The sequence below is a fragment of the Saccostrea echinata genome, unplaced genomic scaffold (genome assembly GCF_033153115.1).
Source record: "Saccostrea echinata isolate AGI-Se365-2 ecotype Australia unplaced genomic scaffold, CSIRO_AGI_Sech_v1 ptg000030l, whole genome shotgun sequence".
In the NCBI taxonomy this organism is placed as follows: domain Eukaryota; kingdom Metazoa; phylum Mollusca; class Bivalvia; order Ostreida; family Ostreidae; genus Saccostrea; species Saccostrea echinata.
Window position 1 is genome coordinate 34,055,001 of NW_026889779.1, and position 20,947 is coordinate 34,075,947.

General features: G+C 33.8%; 1 protein-coding gene across 1 annotated transcript in view; it reads left to right on the top strand.

Annotated features, from left to right (window-relative positions):
• The window catches only part of LOC133197065 (protein mesh-like), a 28,640-nt gene extending 9,696 nt beyond the window's left edge, over nucleotides 1–18,944 (top strand). Inside the window, exons 3-18 of the mRNA XM_061332905.1 lie at nucleotides 240–488; nucleotides 1,543–1,830; nucleotides 1,941–2,078; nucleotides 2,512–2,674; nucleotides 6,660–6,920; nucleotides 8,314–8,459; nucleotides 8,658–8,806; nucleotides 9,036–9,314; nucleotides 9,409–9,698; nucleotides 10,339–10,482; nucleotides 10,581–10,739; nucleotides 11,191–11,343; nucleotides 16,508–16,633; nucleotides 17,234–17,494; nucleotides 17,955–18,330; nucleotides 18,695–18,944. Coding sequence (XP_061188889.1) covers nucleotides 240–488; nucleotides 1,543–1,830; nucleotides 1,941–2,078; nucleotides 2,512–2,674; nucleotides 6,660–6,920; nucleotides 8,314–8,459; nucleotides 8,658–8,806; nucleotides 9,036–9,314; nucleotides 9,409–9,698; nucleotides 10,339–10,482; nucleotides 10,581–10,739; nucleotides 11,191–11,343; nucleotides 16,508–16,633; nucleotides 17,234–17,494; nucleotides 17,955–18,330; nucleotides 18,695–18,944 — 3,432 coding nt within the window. The remainder of the gene's footprint in view (nucleotides 1–239; nucleotides 489–1,542; nucleotides 1,831–1,940; nucleotides 2,079–2,511; nucleotides 2,675–6,659; nucleotides 6,921–8,313; nucleotides 8,460–8,657; nucleotides 8,807–9,035; nucleotides 9,315–9,408; nucleotides 9,699–10,338; nucleotides 10,483–10,580; nucleotides 10,740–11,190; nucleotides 11,344–16,507; nucleotides 16,634–17,233; nucleotides 17,495–17,954; nucleotides 18,331–18,694) is intronic.
• The last annotated feature ends 2,003 nt before the right edge of the window (nucleotides 18,945–20,947 follow it).

Below are 20,947 nucleotides of genomic sequence, written 5' to 3' on the forward strand. Positions count from 1 at the left end.
AATTTATGAAACAGTTTTCCTACTAGTTGTCTAGTTGTCCGGGATTAAAGAACATTCTTTAGATTTTTAAATTTTGACATTATAAAATTCACAAATGGTGTTTCCCGTTGCACACAGATGATATCAACATCAATTAATATTTTATTACGCATTAAGCTGTTGAATTTATAGTTGAAAATAGTAAATAAAGAGAGCTAAAACTAAACATTGAGTATTCTGTTGTAATCTTATCTACTCAGGTGATTCATAAAACGCTCTTGTCTGTTGTACACAGACTAATCCATGTAAGCTCTATCAACCACACAGAAATGCAGATTATTACCTTAGCTTTGTATATTGTACCTGGATGTTTGGGAATCGTTGAATTTTATCCTTTTGGATTATATGCTGGAGACAGCACAGTCAGTAAAAACGATGACGGTAGTTCCACAGAAATCCACATCTCAACTCGGTTCCCATTCTTTAACCATCAGCACGACCACTTGATTGTGAGTACTTAATGGATTTTAATCATATACAGAGAATTCACAAAGAAACTAAATCAAAAGCATTTAAATTATGAATTGGAAGAATATAATATCGATACATTAAGACGGCGTATCCAATGTATGTCTTTTCATTAAGCATATATTTGTTAGATGCAAAAATTTTATCCTTTCATTTATATCTTTCAGCAGTCCAAAAATCGAAAAACATAAAAAAGATTAGATAAAAAACAGGAAAAACAAGAAACTTATAGATTATTTTATTTTGAAGTGCATTTAGGTGTTTCGATAGACAGGCTCAATTACGCAAGTTGAAACTTTAGATTCAAATCGCCATTGGCCCTGTTTGTGTCCTGAGACTCACTGACTACTTTCTTATACAAATTGTGAAAATGTATGAAAATTCTGGTGTAAAGTAGTTTTGTCATGCATGAAAAAAATACATTATTTCTTCGAAAATCTTCTTTACTCCAGGATACCAAGCAAGCAAACTGTTTTCACGATTATAATGTTTATTATTGTGCTCTCGTCTGAAGTTTTGAAATTAATTAATGTAAGAGGAGCGGAAGTTTAATATTTACAAAAAGATGACCAACAGTAAGATGAATTTATTGATTCAAGCTCCTCTTTTTACCAGGTAAATGTGACTTGAATTTTTTTTTCGTTTTTGGTCAATGAATTTGTATCAGAGCATTATGAGGAATTCTTTATGACAAAGAGGTAACTCACACCGAAAGGGTATATGCTCGTTACGACCATCAAGGCTACGACCTATAGCTTGATTTGGAACTTAAAAGTGCCTGTGACGGCCATTTTACAAGTATAGTGTAAATAACTGTTAAAATCCTTTCATAGAGATAAAATATCGGCATAGAAAGTTCTAACCATTTGTATTAAACTGTGATCTTTCGAAGCCAAACACACATACCTACAACGTCAGTCAAAGCAATTTATGCATGTCCAGCATGCAGGTATATTATTGTAATTAAGTGGATTCGATTCATTCACTTTTCATTCTAGACATACACTTTAAGTATTCTAAACACCCACCGTTTAGGTCAACACAAATGGAGTGATCTCTTTCCTAAGAACTGTTTCCACATATACCCCGAATCCATTCCCACTAGATGGTGACAGAAGACTGGTTGCAATTTTCTGGGCTGATGTCGACACACGAGAAGGAGGAACTGTGTGGTATCGAGAGTCAACCAACCAAACAATACTGAACAGAGCAACAAACGAAGTCAGGAAATATTTCCCACAGTTCTTCCGTTTTCAAGCCACTTGGGTCTTCATTGCTACCTGGGATAATGTTGCATTCTATGGATGTTCTCCCTGCTGGAAGGTAAACTTCTCTCTCTCTCTAACTCTCCCCCCCTCTCTCTCTCTCTGGATAAAAATGATTTAGATAGTGCTTTAGCTAGTGCTTATTATGCTTTAATATTTACATTGCAGAGAAATACATTTCAAGAGATCCTAATTACCAATGGTCAGCACTCTTTCACTATTTTTAATTACGAACAAATTCAATGGACAACGGGAACGGCTAGCAATGGAGATGCGAATACTGGCCTTGGAGGAATACCTGCTCAGGTAATTATAATACTGTATAAGTAGAAATTTTAGCGAGACGCAAATTTAGTGATTTATCCTAAAATATTGACATATATTTTTAGCGAGAAGTAATTTTAGCGATTTTTTTAATATCAAAAGAGATAGCTGTAACAAACGATATGGAATAAATTGTTAGCGATATTTAATTTTAGGGCTCTCAGAACCCTCGCTAATAATGCCAAAATTGAATTATCGCTAAAAATTCTGCTTATACGGTATTACTATCCATGTTATGAGAGTCTATATTTTCCATTCAAAAAAGACTGCCTTTGGCCCATCAAAATCCATGAATCATAATTTAAAGAAACAAATTTGAAACTACACAGTCACTGTGTGAGATGCTTACAAATCAATTCGACTTGACGATATCCTTGATCTTTTGTAAACCTTGTTCTTTTATGAAATCATTTAGGTTGGATTTAATGCGGGGGATGGTAAAGTCTTTTATGTCGTAAATGCTTCTAGAACCGCAGACATCATCAACGTTAATCACATGTCAAATATCGGAGTTCCGGGAAAATTCGCCTTTCGTATTGATGCTGCAGAGATTGGAAACGGTGGCTGTAACACACAAGGTACTGTGATTTTAGTAGTTTTATGGGATTCAATTTTGTATAAGTGACAAAAATACATGGTTTATGTAAACATTCTACTTCGTTGAACACCCAATTTCATATGGTTTGGCTCAACTAATAAAACAACAGATGATGGTGTTGAGGAAAATTGATGAAACCAGAACAATTGACGAGTAAATGAATCATTTATGATATTATACTGTCACTGCTTGATTTTATCTAAGAAATGTAGTCGCAGTACAAATAAAATCAGAGGTATATTTTAAACGTCATATTGTTCGGCCGATGTAAATTTAGGCTAGAAAATTATTTAATAATTTGTCAATATCAAAAATATTTGTTGTTTTTTTTTTTAAAGATATTCTATGTTTTTTTTTAAATGTTTTAAATGTCAATTATGGTATATGAGTAGGAATAGATTTAAATATAATAAACAATATCCCCTTTAAAGACGTGCAATGTATTGCATTTAAAAACGGCCACAAAAAATAGTTACTTTACAGATAATTTACAGTAGAATGTACATGTATCAATTGAGATAAGATAAATGATATTTCACAGTAAGATAGATAAATCACCCTTGTACATGTACCCTCAAGTTCTTCATTTCCATGAATCTGAATCACAAGTTAGACATCATCCTTGATTAGATTGAACTTTGGAATCATGATGATGTGTCAAAGATTCAATGATTACCTGTCTGTTCGTGACAATACCAGGCCTTAATCTGAAAAGAAATATTTACATCTACTCAGTACTGAATGTATTTTCTTTATTGTTTATGAAACCCTTATTGCCGTTTAAATGAAGCATTAAACAACTTACTTCTGAAATAGTTAGATCTTGTTATGTAAGTCATCTGCAGCTATAAATATGAACAAAGTGTAACATATACAAATCGATAATACAATATTTTTATACGTTGCACCCACGTCACGTGTATATCAATACTACGATGACAGATATAAATATATAAATGTTAAATGGGGTTTACGGTTGCAAAAAATTACATTAAGGTTACGTAGATATTTCAATAGCGCTGCTTTCATCCGGACGCCATTAATTCGTATGCTGCACCTTCCGGACGATATTTATGGGAACCGATTTTAGCTCTAAAGGTCGAAGACCAGAAGAGCTTATGTAATAGTAAGGTGTCCATCTGTCTAGCTGTCTGTCTGTCTGTAAACAATTTTTCAAAATGCTACTCCTCCTACAGTTTTGGTCTGATTTCTATATTACTTGACACACAAGTAGACTACACTAAGATACATAATTCTGTGTATCGGTTTTTGATTTCGATGAACGGTGTTCCCATGGTTACTAAAAATAAAAATTGCCTGGAAATATTTTCAAAATGCTACCGTGTTGGTCTGATTTATTTTTAAATCCAAATTTAAACTTAGTCTTTTTTAAAAAAAAGATAATAATGAAAATTGCTTGTATTTACGTTGAATGTTTACAATACTTGCACTGGTTGCGTGTGTTTGCGTATACTTAGCTTGCAGAGTTCAGTTATACCGGTCCTATGTAATGAATATACGCGGTTAGTTTATATTTGAACATTTGCATGAATATGCTGAACATTTAAAAGAAACAACATAAATAATTATGAAGGACAGACTTGTTCATGTACTCTATCCATGTAACTGCACAATTTAATAAATACCTTGGAATCAGCAGTTGACAATAATTAAGAATTTATATAATAAAAAAAATTTTGTATGATACAAAATTTACTAAGTAGATACTTTTTTCTGCATTCTGAAAAAAATTGACATTCTAAAACATAGTGATACTCATCCGCTATTTGTCCATTATTACAGATACTACAAAGTCCATCATTTTTTTGAATTCCACACCATCTCCCAGTCTCAACTGGGAGTCGGTGATTTGCAGTCCTTAATTTAATTAGAATTGTTCTATATTTCTTAGGTACTGGTAGTATATTTTTAAAAATATTTTTCAAATCCAAATTCTGTTTTGAAGCTACCAGACATATGGCCTTTGGACTTGTGTGGCCTTTGGATAAATCACTTTGCCATTTTTGTACGTAGTGATCCACAACGCTGTTCTACTAGACATTTAACCATTTATTATTTACAAAGGCGTGTTCATTCCAGACGTTTAAGAAGCCACAAATATCAAGTATATTCTTAACACACGAAATTCAGGGGTTCTTATGACTTCCTGAACAAAACTGTTCAAAGATGCTTTTATATAACATAAACAATCTTATTTTCAGGGCTTGCCAGTAATTTTTCCCAATGGGATATCATTCTTTTATTACATTTTCAACAGTGAAATACTATGATTTATTTATTGAATAAAAGTGATATTCTCTCACAGTGTGAAAGGATACCAAAATGATATTCTCTCACAGTGTGAAAGGATATCAAAGTAAATAAAAATAATTTCTGGACTGTCATAAGATAGTCATAGTAATCTGATAGAGCTAAAACTGCAAATTTCTTCCCAAAGATGTTGCTAAAAGCCATGTATGTAATGTTTTCAATCTCACAACTCCTAAGCTGTGACGTCTCAACCGCTCAACTATGACGTCAAGCCTTTGACACTTTGTTAAGAAAAGACAGAGGCAAAGGGAAAATCAAAGAAAATGTAATAAACAGAAAATTCATTGTTATGTAGATGAATATGGAATTTATTTTTCTCGTGAGACAGGATTTTTTGATATTTTCACTCGTGCTTCGCACTCGTGAAAATATGAAAAAATCCTGTCCCACTCGTGAAATAAATTCCATATTCATCTACAAAACATTGAATATCCTCTATATATACACCGTTACATACAAAGGGAAGCGACCTGTTTCTCCATAAACCATATAGCTAGGATTTTCAAATTAAAAATATATTTCAAAAATTTAAGATGAACGCGTTTAATTATTTCAATCGTGCGGCCTTATTTTTTTCAGTTTTTTACTGAACATACGTAGTAAAGTTAGTTTTCTTTGCTTCACATATAATACCACTATATAATAAGGACATGCTTTGGGAGGGTTTGTTAAGGAGTGATTTACTTAGGAATCATTTATCCGGACGATTGTGTTGGTGACGGAGGCGTCCAGCTTAATGACGCGCCACTGTATATATTTTCTAGAATGTTGCAATTTTCAGCTGCCGAAAAATATATATGTATATTGTTTCTGTTCATACATGTAAGATTTTCTTTTCTCTGTCTTTTCGTAACGCAAAGTTGCAGACTGTGACGTCATATTTGAGCATTTGTGAGACGTCATCAAAGCTAAGAGATGTTGCGATTGAAATTTGTAAACATGGGTTTTAATAACTATTTAGAGATCGTTCGTGTCGGGATGTTTTATTTACTCCCACTGTCTTAAAACGTTGTTTTCTATAGCATTCTTCGTGAAGGGAAGAAAAATTGAGAAATTTGCCATACTTTTGATATTTTCCCTGCTAAAACTTATCAATGTGACATCTATTTCTGTGAAAAATATCATTTCCAAATATCACCTTTATTCAATGGATATTCAAGTATCAAAAAATCATTACAACTGTAACTAAAGTGAAAAAGATAAATATATTCTTATCATAATTTTGACAGTACTAGTATTAAACCTAACCCCACCATATACTAGCACTATTAAAAATATTATTTTGAAAAACCTGTCTGACGAGTGTAAAATGCTACAAAATATTGAATTTTCTTTTTTAATTGTGATTTCTTTTATTTTTCCTTTGACTCTGTCTTTTCGTAACACTTTGCCATAGGTTGTGACGTCTAAGTTGAGCGGATGAGACGTCATTAGATTGTAAACATTGTAAATATTGGTTTCAACAACCTATTTGAAACATTTTTTCCACTTTTAGTCTTACTGTGACAAAATATCACTTCGATATTCTTTCACACTGTGACAAAATATATTTTTTATTCAATAGATAAATTACAATTTTTTCAGTGTTGAAAATGTAATAAATTTCTTCTTGTATATTTTTCATGAATATAAAGGAAGACTAATGATTTCACCACGTCATGGCCCTATGCTTGGAGGACAATATCTAGTGATAAGTGGTCCGTGTCTGAACCCTGATGACGTCATTCAGATAAAGTACTCTCAGATGCTGGAGTTATTTCTTTGCCAACGAAAATCAAATTACAGTGCGATCTGTATCACTCCAACATTTAACTTGACCGGTGACATCACAGTCAGCGTCATTATTAGAGACAACAAAGGAGATACACAACGTCATACAGGAATCTACACGATAGGTACATATATTGCTAAGAAATAAGCCTACTTAAGTCTAATTTGCTATTTCACACAAGAGGAAAGGAAAGATATTCCATTTTGAAAGAAGGAAGCAAACCGTGATTTTAATTCTGTTTTGTTAAACAGGCCTACTTTCAAGAGTAGAATGCATTTTAAAACTTAGTTTCACTTTTTAAAAAAAAGGAAAATTCGTACATGGATAGAAAACACTTCAGCATTTTAAAATCATGTATAAAATTATATAAATAACGAACAGTTATCAATCTCAAAAGTCCACTGAAGCAATACGATATTGCACAGAACAAATAGGACTTCTAAAATTATCAAAGGTGGGATCAAGTGCCAGGAAGGGTAGTCATCCCCTGTCGACCGATCACATCCATCGTGTGCTCCTTGTCATGATCGGGCGAAGAATAAAATTTGTAGACAATTTAGTGTGAAAATAATGGCCTAACAATTTGTATGAAAATCTTTAGTCAACATTTGACTTAACAATAGATTGTATTTGCTAACAAGGTCATTGTATCGACCATAGAGTTTGCAAATTGCTGACTTTAAACGAGACTGTTGATATTCTTGTTTCCTCAACTTATTTGTCAAAAGCTTGCCTCGTTTTAAAAATTGTTCGTACATAGAGCATGCCCTTGTATATCGAATCAACTGGGAGACATGAACTCTATATGCAGGTGATAATGGTATGTTGCTACATAAATAAGGGTTCGCGATAGAGAAGTTGAAGTCATTACGTTTATCATGAAGTTTTGTTGTTAGGTTACCATAAACACCTTTTTTCTATCCAAATACGAAACAGAGTGTCTGACTGTGTGATATCCATTATTTAGAGCTCAAAGAGATATATCGAATGAACGTAGGAATGAAAATGAATATTGTTAATTCATAAAACGTCGTCGTTATATCTAAATGTTGAATTGAAGGCCACGTTGAATGTTCATGTATGTGTATTATGTGGTTCGATTGCATTCATTTTTTTTCTTACATATGATATGGTTATTTTTCTACCGTTTGTATATACAAGCTTTAGCAAACAGACATAAGCTTTTTCAGCTTTTATGATATTGTCTATTTTTACGTAAAATAAATGAGAGGTAGTAAATCTACATAAGATTTTTTTTTCATTCTGATCATTAACTTTGGAAGAATTAGCGGTATTTAAGTATTTCATCTAAGCATTTCAATTTTTCACAGTACATAGAGCAAATAGCTGCATGTATGTAATTCATCTAAGCGTTTTAAGCTTTCATCCATATATAGTATTTTGTAAAATTCATATGCTGTACGTAGGCAAACTATTTTACTTTCTTACATAAGAAAACACTTTACACACATACGATCCATTATTCATATACAGTGTATATGTTTTGTGTTTCTTAGTAAATCCAGCTGTGTTTAAGAATCCTGTAAAAAGACACCTACCTCAAAACTGGATCAATGGAAACCGGTACATAATTTCCTGGGAACCTCAGGCTTTTGAATTAAGGGATTCAGAACGAGTTCACATACATTTATTTACGATGAAGGTAATTAGGACATATATATATATATATATATATATATATATATATATATATATATATATATATATATATATATATATATATATATATATATATATATATATATATATATATATATATATAAAATTATACATTTTTATATAAAATGATGAATTATATGAACATTACTTTGATCACATTTTGATTGTGATTGATTCTTAGGAACAGTCTTACAATCAGCTTGTGTGGGAGAAATCCATGTTGCATGATAACATAGTGAGAACTCTTGGAACATACACCATTCGACTTCAGACAGATGGATATATGGCAGCAATCCGTGTCACTTCCGCCATAGAAACAGATACTAACTTGTAATTATATAATATAGTGATATTTCTTCTTTTATACTGACATTTTACACCAATATGAGCATCGTCATTAATACATGTCCCACGAGTTGGTATCAATCAGTAGCACATATTTTTCATCTTATAAGACAACATATAATTTGGTAAACACATTTTACTTTTTAAATATGTGTGTTCTACCTGATCATAAGATTAAATACCACTGATTCATCAGTCATCATTTTCCCTCCAGATTAGAAAGAGGTATTTGGTCAGAGATCTTTGCAGTCGTTCCACAACACCAAAAATCAAGGCGGTTCTGTCAAGACTGGGTGAGACAAGAGTATCACCTTTCTAGAGTATCTTCACAAAACATTCCACCCTGTCCTTGCACACTACAGCAGGCTCTGATGGACACGGCACGGTATCAGCCCGATCCCGACTGTAATATGGTAACAAAGATCAGGGATGAGAACTTCAATTGTCTGAACAGAGCAGATGCCCAGCACTGTGTTAGACTCAGTATGCCTGGGTACGTTTATATTTACTTTTTAAAACTTTTAATACGTTTAAAGATTAATTAAGTTGATGCATATGACATTTCTCTAATAAGCATATTTTTGTAGACCATTAGACAATGACAACGTTTGTTGCTACGACTTCAGTGGCAATCTTATTGACACCCGTGTAAAGGAAGGTGGTACTCTACAACGATACCATTATTTAGGAGGAGGGAGAAACATCCCCTATATTACTAACTTCTACTACGATGTGCTCCCCTTTCTACACTGCTGTAGATACTATGGCACCAGTTCAGATGCTGGACAGGGTGGAAAATATCTTTACTCCGAATGCCAGGATTATTTAAATTTTAGAAAAGTTAGTTCCTGTTACAACTACATACCACCACGCCCAGGTACTTCTAGTTCACATAAGCCAGAGACTTGTAAAAGTTTGTCTGTCGTATGTTTACATATACATGTATGTTTCTTTGCATGGGGGTTTCAGTCTGTTCCATTAAAAAAGGATTCAAGTTTTTATAAAAAGGAATGTGTCTGCTAGAAAAAATAAAATAGAGAAGTAGCAAGTCCTATTTATCTAGGTCTGTAGGCTCAAGAATCACTTAATTCAAATCACCAAATTACCCTAGCTGACAATTATTTAAATAAATAAATATTTGGCCATAAATTCAACTTTAATTGTCTCAATGATTTTAATCTTAATTATCTTAACAGTGTTTCTTAGTTTGAAAGATTTTTCTCTATATGTTTTACAATATCATTTCTCCTTGCCTTGACATTCATTTGAACAAACTTGGAATTACACAACGCAGGAGTGCTTGACAACTAACTTGCCAATAAAAAATTGTCCCCAGTTCTTTTTTTATCGATTTTAATGTTATATTTAGTATTTATGGAAATATTTCCGAGTCTTCTCAGAGCAGCAAGCAAAACTAAGTTAAGTCAGTAAACACGATTTTCAGCATACATCTTTTTTCTTACATACATTGATAAGAAAAAATGAAATTAGGTACACATGTACTGACTTTTTTCTAGCTGGTGCAAATGGTGATCCCCACTTGAAGACGTTAGATGGATTTGGATATAACTTCAACGGACTTGGAGAGTTTCATTTCATTGTTTCCAGGAATATGTCATTTGAGAGCCAAATTAGATTTGAACAGGCAAAGCGTAGTAATGGTAAAATTACAGTTTTAAAGTTATAAATCCTTTCTTTTTTCAAACAGTTACTGCACAATATTCTAGTTACTATAATTTTAAACGTGAACATATTTTAGGTGCTGTCGTTGATGCTAGCATTTGTACATCGTTTGTTGCTCATGTGTCTAATACAACAGATAAAGTAGAAATTATTCTGAATTCTATCAGAGTGGCAGATGTCCTCATCAATGGACAAATACAGGACTTCAGTGACGTATCATGGTTACGTTACAATGGTATGTCAATGCAAACATTTATCATTTTACCCTTTACTCTTTTTATCAAAAAATAAACACGCCATCTGAAAAGTATAAAAAAAAAAATACCTGTCAACAGATAAATTATTTATCGCTATCCTTTATTGTTAACTGTTGTAATGGCATGTATTTGACTGACAAGTTGATATGTTTATCTTTCATTGATATCAGTCATAAAATACCTATCAAATACCTATCATAACAAAAGTTATATTAACATATAGAGTGTACAATTTTTTTTAAATCACAGTTTATTAATTATATTAAGAATGATGAACTAGAAAATAACATGACTTAATCTGATAATTATACTATAAACACACATGAGCAAGTTTTATTCTGAAAATGAAAATTAGGCTGAACAATGTTTCAAACGTTATCTCATAATTAAGTATGATAAAGTTAATGATATTTTTGAAATATGTTGAAGGTGTGTCAGTTCTTAATTTGCATAAGACCTCTATAAACGCTACCAGTAGAGAAATCCTCGTGATGTTTGCTGACGCGGGAGTATCCTTCAGGATTTTGGCCAGCTATAACGTACTTAACGTTATACCAATCATCGCCAATGATTCTTTAAAAGGTACAATTAAATTGTAAGATTTATAAAGCAAGATTTACATTTATTATTCTTTAGGTTTAAAACAAACTCCTCGAATTACATACAAAGCAAAAAAATGAATTTGAAATTATGATAATTTTTATTCGCCTTTATCATTTCACAGATCTTTCTATACCTTTAAACATATTACTTACTGAACTACATACATGGAGTTGATTTCTTTAGTTTTTCTGAACAAAATTCTAACTAGCTCTCCTGGTCACAAGTTTTTTGTTCACCTGGTGTTCATCATTAACTTTTATTGTTTACCCTTTTGTGGACAATTTCGATTAAAGAACAATAATATTGATTAACTACTTGGTCGACATCCTCTTTGGTTTGAGAACAATAATATTGATTAACTACATGGTCGACATCCTCTTTGTTTATCGGGGTTTCCTAAAATAGAAGAATTCTGTCACTTTTAATAAGAAATAGTTAAATTATACAAAAAATATAATATTATTTTCAAAGGCTTTTAATTATATAAAGGAACAAATGGACAGTGTAAAACAATGTAAGACAAGTGTGTTTCATTTGGTCAAAATTTAAGATTTTTCCAGATTTTGACCATAGAGAACTAAATGTGATAGTAAGGCAGATTGTTTAAATGAAAATCTATCAGAATTTATTTAAAAATTTAAAAAATCTTAAATTTTGGTGTAAAAAACGAAGCATTTTGATAATTATAGGTTGGGTCACATGATTTTACAAGGCAATGAGCAAGAGACATGTCATTCTAATAACAGATGGCTACAATTTGTCATGGATATACTAGCAAAGCTTTACCATTATGTTCTAGTTCATGGTAGCTTAGTGGTAGAGAGCTCACTCCGTGATTCGTAAAAAAATCCAACTCGACTAATCTGAGTTGATTAAAAAAAATGGTAGAAACTGTTCCTGCGCCAAGCGCTCGGCACTTTGAAGTGAAAGTTGCGAGTCCTTTGAACGAGACCTAAAAAAACAGAGGCCTCGTGTCACAGCAGGCATACAAAGATCCCTCATTGGTCACAGGTCCTGAGTGCCTAGTAAAGGTTTAAATATGAACCCCTTCACCGGTATATGGTGTTGTGTCTATATGAGAGAAACATTAACATTTACGTCCCGTAAAACAACATACAAACAAGCATTACTGCATTTGAAATATCATGCATTAAGCCTAGTTGGAATCACAATACATTTGAAAGTTTAATACAGATTTTTTTTTTTAGAAAAACTTTCTTCCAGGAATGCAAATTTATCAATGATAAAATAAACATGCTCAAGTAGCTTTTGGCAATTTTAATTCAGTTTAAGATATGTAACGCGCCACAATAAACGAAGTAAAAATGTAATACCAAAAACACTGGAGGAAATTGGAAGAACAATTTATTATAAACATGATAAATGAAAAAAAAAAGATAATTCATAAGGTTTTAAACAATATTTTGCTGAAATTAAATCCTTCTCTCTCTCTCTCTCTGAATTAAATGAAATAGCTGAAGATAACGAACAGTGATCGGTCTCATAAATCTAGTTAACAATACAAATCGTGAACAGGGCAAACAATGACCCTTGAAACAGAAAAGGAAAGCTCAAGTGCCAAGGAGGAGTATAGGCTGTCGATCGGTACAATACAAATCGTGAACAGGGCAAAACATAGACCCTTGAAACAGAAAAGGAAAGCTCAAGTGCCAAGGAGGAGTATAGGCTGTCGATCGGTACAATACAAATCGTGAACAGGGCAAAACATAGACCCTTGAAACAGAAAAGGAAAGCTCAAGTGCCAAGGAGGAGTATAGGCTGTCGATCGGTACAATACAAATCGTGAACAGGGCAAAACATAGACCCTTGAAACAGAAAAGGAAAGCTCAAGTGCCAAGGAGGAGTATAGGCTGTCGATCGGTACAATACAAATCGTGAACAGGGCAAAACATAGACCCTTGAAACAGAAAAGGAAAGCTCAAGTGCCAAGGAGGAGTATAGGCTGTCGATCGGTACAATACAAATCGTGAACAGGGCAAAACATAGACCCTTGAAACAGAAAAGGAAAGCTCAAGTGCTAAGGAGGAGTATAGGCTGTCGATCGGTACAATACAAATCGTGAACAGGGCAAAACATAGACCCTTGAAACAGAAAAGGAAAGCTCAAGTGCCAAGGAGGAGTATAGGCTGTCGATCGGTACAATACAAATCGTGAACAGGGCAAAACATAGACCCTTGAAACAGAAAAGGAAAGCTCAAGTGCTAAGGAGGAGTATAGGCTGTCGATCGGTACAATACAAATCGTGAACAGGGCAAAACATAGACCCTTGAAACAGAAAAGGAAAGCTCAAGTGCTAAGGAGGAGTATAGGCTGTCGATCGGTACAATACAAATCGTGAACAGGGCAAAACATAGACCCTTGAAACAGAAAAGGAAAGCTCAAGTGCTAAGGAGGAGTATAGGCTGTCGATCGGTACAATACAAATCATAAACAGGACAAACAAGGACCCTTGAAACAGAAAAGGAAAGCTCAAGTGCCAAGGAGGAGTATAGGCTGTCGATCGGTACAATACAAATTGTGAACAGGGCAAAACATAGACCCTTGAAACAGAAAAGGAAAGTTCAAGTGCCAAGGAGGAGTATAGGCTGTCGATCGGTACAATACAAATCGTGAACAGGGCAAAACATAGACCCTTGAAACAGAAAAGGAAAGCTCAAGTGCCAAGGAGGAGTATAGGCTGTCGATCGGTACAATACAAATCGTGAACAGAGCAAAACATAGACCCTTGAAACAGAAAAGGAAAGCTCAAGTGCCAAGGAGGAGTATAGGCTGTCGATCGGTACAATACAAATCGTGAACAGGGCAAAACATAGACCCTTGAAACAGAAAAGGAAAGCTCAAGTGCCAAGGAGGAGTATAGGCTGTCGATCGGTACAATACAAATCGTGAACAGGGCAAAACATAGACCCTTGAAACAGAAAAGGAAAGCTCAAGTGCCAAGGAGGAGTATAGGCTGTCGATCGGTACAATACAAATTGTGAACAGGGCAAAACATAGACCCTTGAAACAGAAAAGGAAAGTTCAAGTGCCAAGGAGGAGTATAGGCTGTCGATCGGTACAATACAAATCGTGAACAGGGCAAAACATAGACCCTTGAAACAGAAAAGGAAAGCTCAAGTGCTAAGGAGGAGTATAGGTTGTCGATCGGTACAATACAAATCGTGAACAGGGCAAAACATAGACCCTTGAAACAGAAAAGGAAAGCTCAAGTGCTAAGGAGGAGTATAGGCTGTCGATCGGTACAATACAAATCGTGAACAGGGCAAAACATAGACCCTTGAAACAGAAAAGGAAAGCTCAAGTGCTAAGGAGGAGTATAGGCTGTCGATCGGTACAATACAAATCGTGAACAGGGCAAAACATAGACCCTTGAAACAGAAAAGGAAAGCTCAAGTGCCAAGGAGGAGTATAGGCTGTCGATCGGTACAATACAAATCGTGAACAGGGCAAAACATAGACCCTTGAAACAGAAAAGGAAAGCTCAAGTGCCAAGGAGGAGTATAGGCTGTCGATCGGTACAATACAAATCGTGAACAGGGCAAAACATAGACCCTTGAAACAGAAAAGGAAAGCTCAAGTGCCAAGGAGGAGTATAGGCTGTCGATCGGTACAATACAAATCGTGAACAGGGCAAAACATAGACCCTTGAAACAGAAAAGGAAAGCTCAAGTGCCAAGGAGGAGTATAGGCTGTCGATCGGTACAATACAAATCGTGAACAGGGCAAAACATAGACCCTTGAAACAGAAAAGGAAAGCTCAAGTGCTAAGGAGGAGTATAGGCTGTCGATCGGTCAGACTCACCGTCAGCCCTTTGTATTTGTTAAGTAAACAGGTAATCTTAAGTCAAAAATGATATTAAATCAATGACCTTTTAATTGGTAGGAAACAACAGTCCTTGGTCATGTTGGTGAAACGTTTACTAAAATCTGTAACGTAGAACAATAAAGGAAACGGTTCAATTTAAACGAGAGCGTGCACATGCATATTTTCTGAATTTAAGGATTTGAACTCATTAAATAGTAAAAGTTAATAAGTTTACGAGTTTTCTTTGAATGGAAAATTTATTTACTTTGTAATTTTGTTTCATTTGTGTACAAAAAAAGAATAAGAACCTTTCTTACACCCGTGAATTCAATGAATCCATTGAAAGCATACCATAGCATCAAAGGTTTTACGATAGCATTGTTAAATCACCGATAACAACTTTCATTTAGCATCGATACGATAAATTATGTCTGAACAGTTAAAAATCATGAGGGTATCATTCTTTTTAAATTTATCTAGTGAAATATTCATAAGTTATAATAACTATCAGCTCTGGGATCAGAATAAAAATGTTAGGCTGTATTGGGTTTCAGAATTGTGTGAATCGTATTTCCAATTTAATTGAAACAATATATTCATAACACATTAATCTTCGTGTACATGTTTACTCATTTGTAAAAATGTATAGAGCACTGGATCGAAACGTCAAGCCCTTAAATCTAGATAAGAGCCAACATAGGTTGTATTTGCAAACAAAGTCCTTATAACGATCTATAATTTGCGAAATACTGACTCTAAGCAAGATTGTATAAAGTCCTGCAAAATCAATTTATTTATCAGTAGCCTGCCTCGGGTAAAGCATTGATCTTACTTAGGACATACCCTTGCGGACTGAATCATTCGGGATTATAAACACTGTATGCAGCCAATAGGGGAATATCACCACTCAAATAGGGTAAAGCAAGTCAGAGTCATCCCGTCTATGAAATACAATTTCATGTAATTTAGTCAACTTGGCCATTTTCAAATTAGTGTAGAGTTGGTGAAATCATTGAATTCTAGTCTACAGTGATTCTGCAGAAAATAGTAGCGGGTTTAATTGAGAAAACGTCCCTGAAATAACAAGATCACGAATGTAATACTTTTGAAATTGGTGTCAAGCTATTTTATTATGAATAGACTTTCTATCCAGGTAAAAAAAAAAACCAAGAAAATTCCAAACGATTGAAGCTTGGTTAATATTTCCCGATACTTGTTCTTTGGCCTTATATCAACGTCGATAAATATTTTAATAAATGTTTAACATATTTCCTCTACGTCTAAGGTAAATCTAAGCTATCTTTGTATGTAAACTAGGTACAATAAGTGGACTTCTGGGAGACTTCGATGGAAACCCATCTAACGACCTACTCTTACCAAATGGTTCAGTTTTAGAACCAAACGTAACAGAGGAAACAATCTACATGTCTTTTAAAAATGCATGTGAGTAATGAAATTGATTTAGAATTGAATGGATTAAATTGCAAGCTACAGTGCAGAGAACTAATTTTGTTGCAGCATCGACGCTATTTTTTTTTGTCCTTTGCTTGCTGATTTAATGTAAGTAATTCTTATCCTGGTGCTTCCTTTGCTGAAGGAAGAGAGGCATCAGAATAAGGATTACTAACATAAAATCAGCGAGCAAAAGTAGCATCATGCTACCAGAAGTAGATAATTGAATATTGGCATTGCGGCTTAAAGCAATAATAATGTTTGTATAATAATGTGATTATTATATATATTTATATCTTGAATTATTAAATCAATTTTCTTTCTCCGTTTTCAATTCTTTAACTGAAATGAAATCAATAACTTTCATGTGCTAGTAGTACAATGTTCATTTTAAGTAGGTCAATGCTATTTATGTTGGTTATTTGCTTGCTGATGCTAATCCTGGTTATACTGGGAGAGAGAGAGAGTTAAATGCTGATTCTGGTGCTTGCTGGATGCTGATGCTTATTTTGCTGATGCTGATCGATATAAAACAAAGTTATCTCCCTCCAATATAACGCTTTCCTCTGAGATGTTTTCTTTCTTTCAAAGGGAGAATAACAAGTGTGGAATCCTTGTTCACCTATCCCAACGGTAAAACATACGAGGATTATAATAACGATGGCCTCAAAAACTTTTTTCCTGAATTTTTGTCATCTGTCGTTCGTTCTGCTACACCAAATGCTAGAGCCCTTTGTGGCAACAACACAGACTGTTTGTTTGATTTCCACGTAACTGGATCCCTGGAAATCGCTCAAGCTACTCTTGATTTCACAGAGGAACTACAAGACGCAGAAGATGCATCTGTGCCAGGTAGAACAGTGATTTATAGGTGAAAATCGGATGATTCTGCATATAATGTACCTGTGTAAATTAAATGCTGTCATTAGTGATTAAATAGGAAGTCTGTGTCCTTCCTTTTTCATCAAAGCTAAATGATAATTATATTGGAGAGGTATGTGGAGAGATGTGTGATTATTCACTATTAACCAATAACTCTCATTCTTAGCAAACAAATTTCCCATTTCTATCGTGGTTTTTATTTTCCTTCCTCAAAGGTGTTTATTTCCTATTTGTCATCCATTCATAGCGTTAGATTATTTTTTAAATAAATACTATTGTTTAGACAAATTCCCCCTTTAATACTGATTCGCCGCTGGTTATTCTATATAATAGTTTTATTTATTGTATTTTTTTTTTTGCTAGGTTCTGCAAAATTTGATATCCATTTGTGGCTTTTTTAATCTGGAAAGAGATTCTTTATAATTTTCAGTGATCACGTGCCCGGTTCTTGAATTTCCTGAGGGCGGGATTTGGATATCCAACAGCACACAGGAGAATGCTATAGCCAGGTTCGCGTGTGGTATGGGCTACTTACCTATTGGGTACTGTCAGTCAAGAACGTGTATAAACGGAGTATGGACCCATGAACAACAATGTTTATGTGAAAAAGTCACCACAACGACGCCACCATCCACACATCAAATGACAATGACATCAACACCGTATAGTAGAACAAAGGAGAATGCTGCAATGCTGCAGTCGGTGTATGACACGGTTAGGGTAATGTGGTACACTGTTGGTGGGGGAACTGTCGTTATCATCATCATCGTCTTCATCACTTCCTTGTTAATCTGCTTTAAAATGAGGTTATTATTTGATATCAACATAGTCAATATTCAATGAAACTCTAGTCATGCCAACACTCTGAATAAACAGAGATTTTCCTTAAAAACTAGATTACAAGAAACATTGATATGAGCTCCCAATTATTTGTCACACAAGAAGATTACATTACTCTGAATAAGGAATAACGATAGATAGTAGAAAATGGTAAAGATTGATGTATTCAAATACAACGTCGGAGGAATATCTCAACATTAAATTGATTCTGAAAATGGTAAATTTCAGTAACATTTGTTGAGTCTAAAAGTATAAAACATATACCCCCTATTTTAGCTTTTATTAGAAGACAAGATTTTGTATGTAGCTTATACAATGTCTGTATTTCAGATCACAAGGACAATATATGAGAAATGATAAGAGCACTTCATCTTACTCTGAAAGCTCTAATGGGTACAGAAAAACAGCTGGAAGACACCCAAGGTCACGTGGCAGTTACTACAATCCTTCTGAATTGAGTGAGCGAAGTTTGCCGCGTTACAATGTTCATGACAATCGAGCGTTTGGATACCTGGAAGCTGATGACAGATACACAGGTGTCCAGACACAAGAGCACCGACGTCACGATGTACTGTACTAGTCATTTGACTTAATTCTGAACAAGGACACATGTATTATTTTAGCATTATTTTGTGGCTATTTACATTTAAACAACTCTTGCTTTTTGTTCCCTTTTCATGATTTCACCAAATTTCATAAAGATGATACCATGAAATGATATTTTGTGGAACATATCCATACCTTAAAGTGTTATTAAAAATATTCACTAGAAATAACACCAGCATTCTCACTGTCAAGTAATCTCTGACAAAACTGATCAAATAATCATAATTATATTGTTCAGGGATACCCTCAACCCGTGCACTGCTAAACTGTGGACATTTTTTCGTCCCCAGCCATCATCAATAGTCATTCCTTGACCTAGTTTTGAATTGGAGCAATTTTCTCACACAAAAATTAATGTATAGAAAATGAATAGTTAATCTAAATAAATTGTACTTTACATCAGCTTTCCTATCCTCCACTCCTTTGGAACTAGATAAGTCATGCACTAGTAAATAGGTCCTGACCCTTTTGTGGATTTAGATAGTAGACTTTCATTAACTTTTTCACCGTTCTTAGCAGAACTATCTTGTATTCATTTGAAGCAGAATTTATTCGTAAACTTCTACATGAAAAAAAGTCTCTTGCAGTAACCTTCAATTCAACATTTAGATATATTGACACCGTTTTATTAATTAACAATTGTCATTTTCATTCCTAGGTTGATTCGATGTATACCTTTGAATTCGAAATAAAAGAGACACCACAGTCCGACACATCTGTTTCATATTAGAATACTTTACTTGAAAATTAAAGATGTTAGTGTTAACACTCATCAAAAGTTTTTGATAAAGTAATGACTTAAACTTTCCTATAGCCAACTTATTTATTCAATATGTACAATGTACTATTTTTACCAGCAGTGTCGTTAATCAGATATGGATACTGCAAGGAACTTTTAGAAAATTCGAAATCACAAATTTTTACCGAAATCAACATCAAAACGTATGACTTACTAACACTTCATACAAGAATCCCCACAACTTCCAGGCTTTTTAAAAACATAGCTGCTTTTTCAATAAAAATGTAACTCGTAAATAAACTTACCTTGTCATTGGACATTTGCAAAATTATTTTGTTAAAAACATTCCAATTGTACATACAAGTCGACTCTAAAGTTGACATTAAAAAGATGCTTGAGTTTCTGATTAACAATGAATATCTGTGAAGTTTTTAGAGATCAGGTCTTCCAACAATCTGTTGGAATTTCCATGGATACCAATTGCGCCCCGTTATTAGCACACCTATTTTTGTATTCATATGAAGCAAAATTTATTCTAAAAAACCTTTACACCAGAAGAAAAAAAACACTTGCTGTGACCTTCATGTCGACGTCGTATTATCAATAAACAATAGTTACATTCATTAATATGTCGACTTGATATTTCCCAGTGAGCTTGAAATAAAAGATACCACAAAGCCTGACATCTGTTTCATATTTGGATATTCTGCTAGAAAAAGACATTAATGGTAACCTAACAACAAAGCTTTATGATAAACATGATGACTTTAAAGTTTAAGATATATAAATATAATTTGTAAGATTTCAAAATGGATGATCATTAAATTGAAATGTTTGCTACTTTTTTGAATGACAAGGATTATTAATCGCAAGTCTGAAATTTTCCTAAATTTTCACTTTAAATAATCTGAAAATGAGAAGCCAAAAAATCCAATGACCTATTCTGGGGTTGTTACATTCTCAGGATGCATCAACTGACCAAATTGTAAGGATCCTAACTATTGTAGTATGCCAACTTCACTGGGTTTTTTTTCGAAGTATCACTTATGTCAACTTTGAAATCCCCCGATATCATTCAAATGATCAAATCTTGAATTTATCCAATTCTTTTTTTTTTTTTTTTGAATCTGACAAATGATTCATCCATACAAAAGAATTTCAGCAACTACTACCAAGGATTACATCCTTACAATTACTTTCAATACAAATGAAAACATTTCTAACGTTTGGTTTATCTT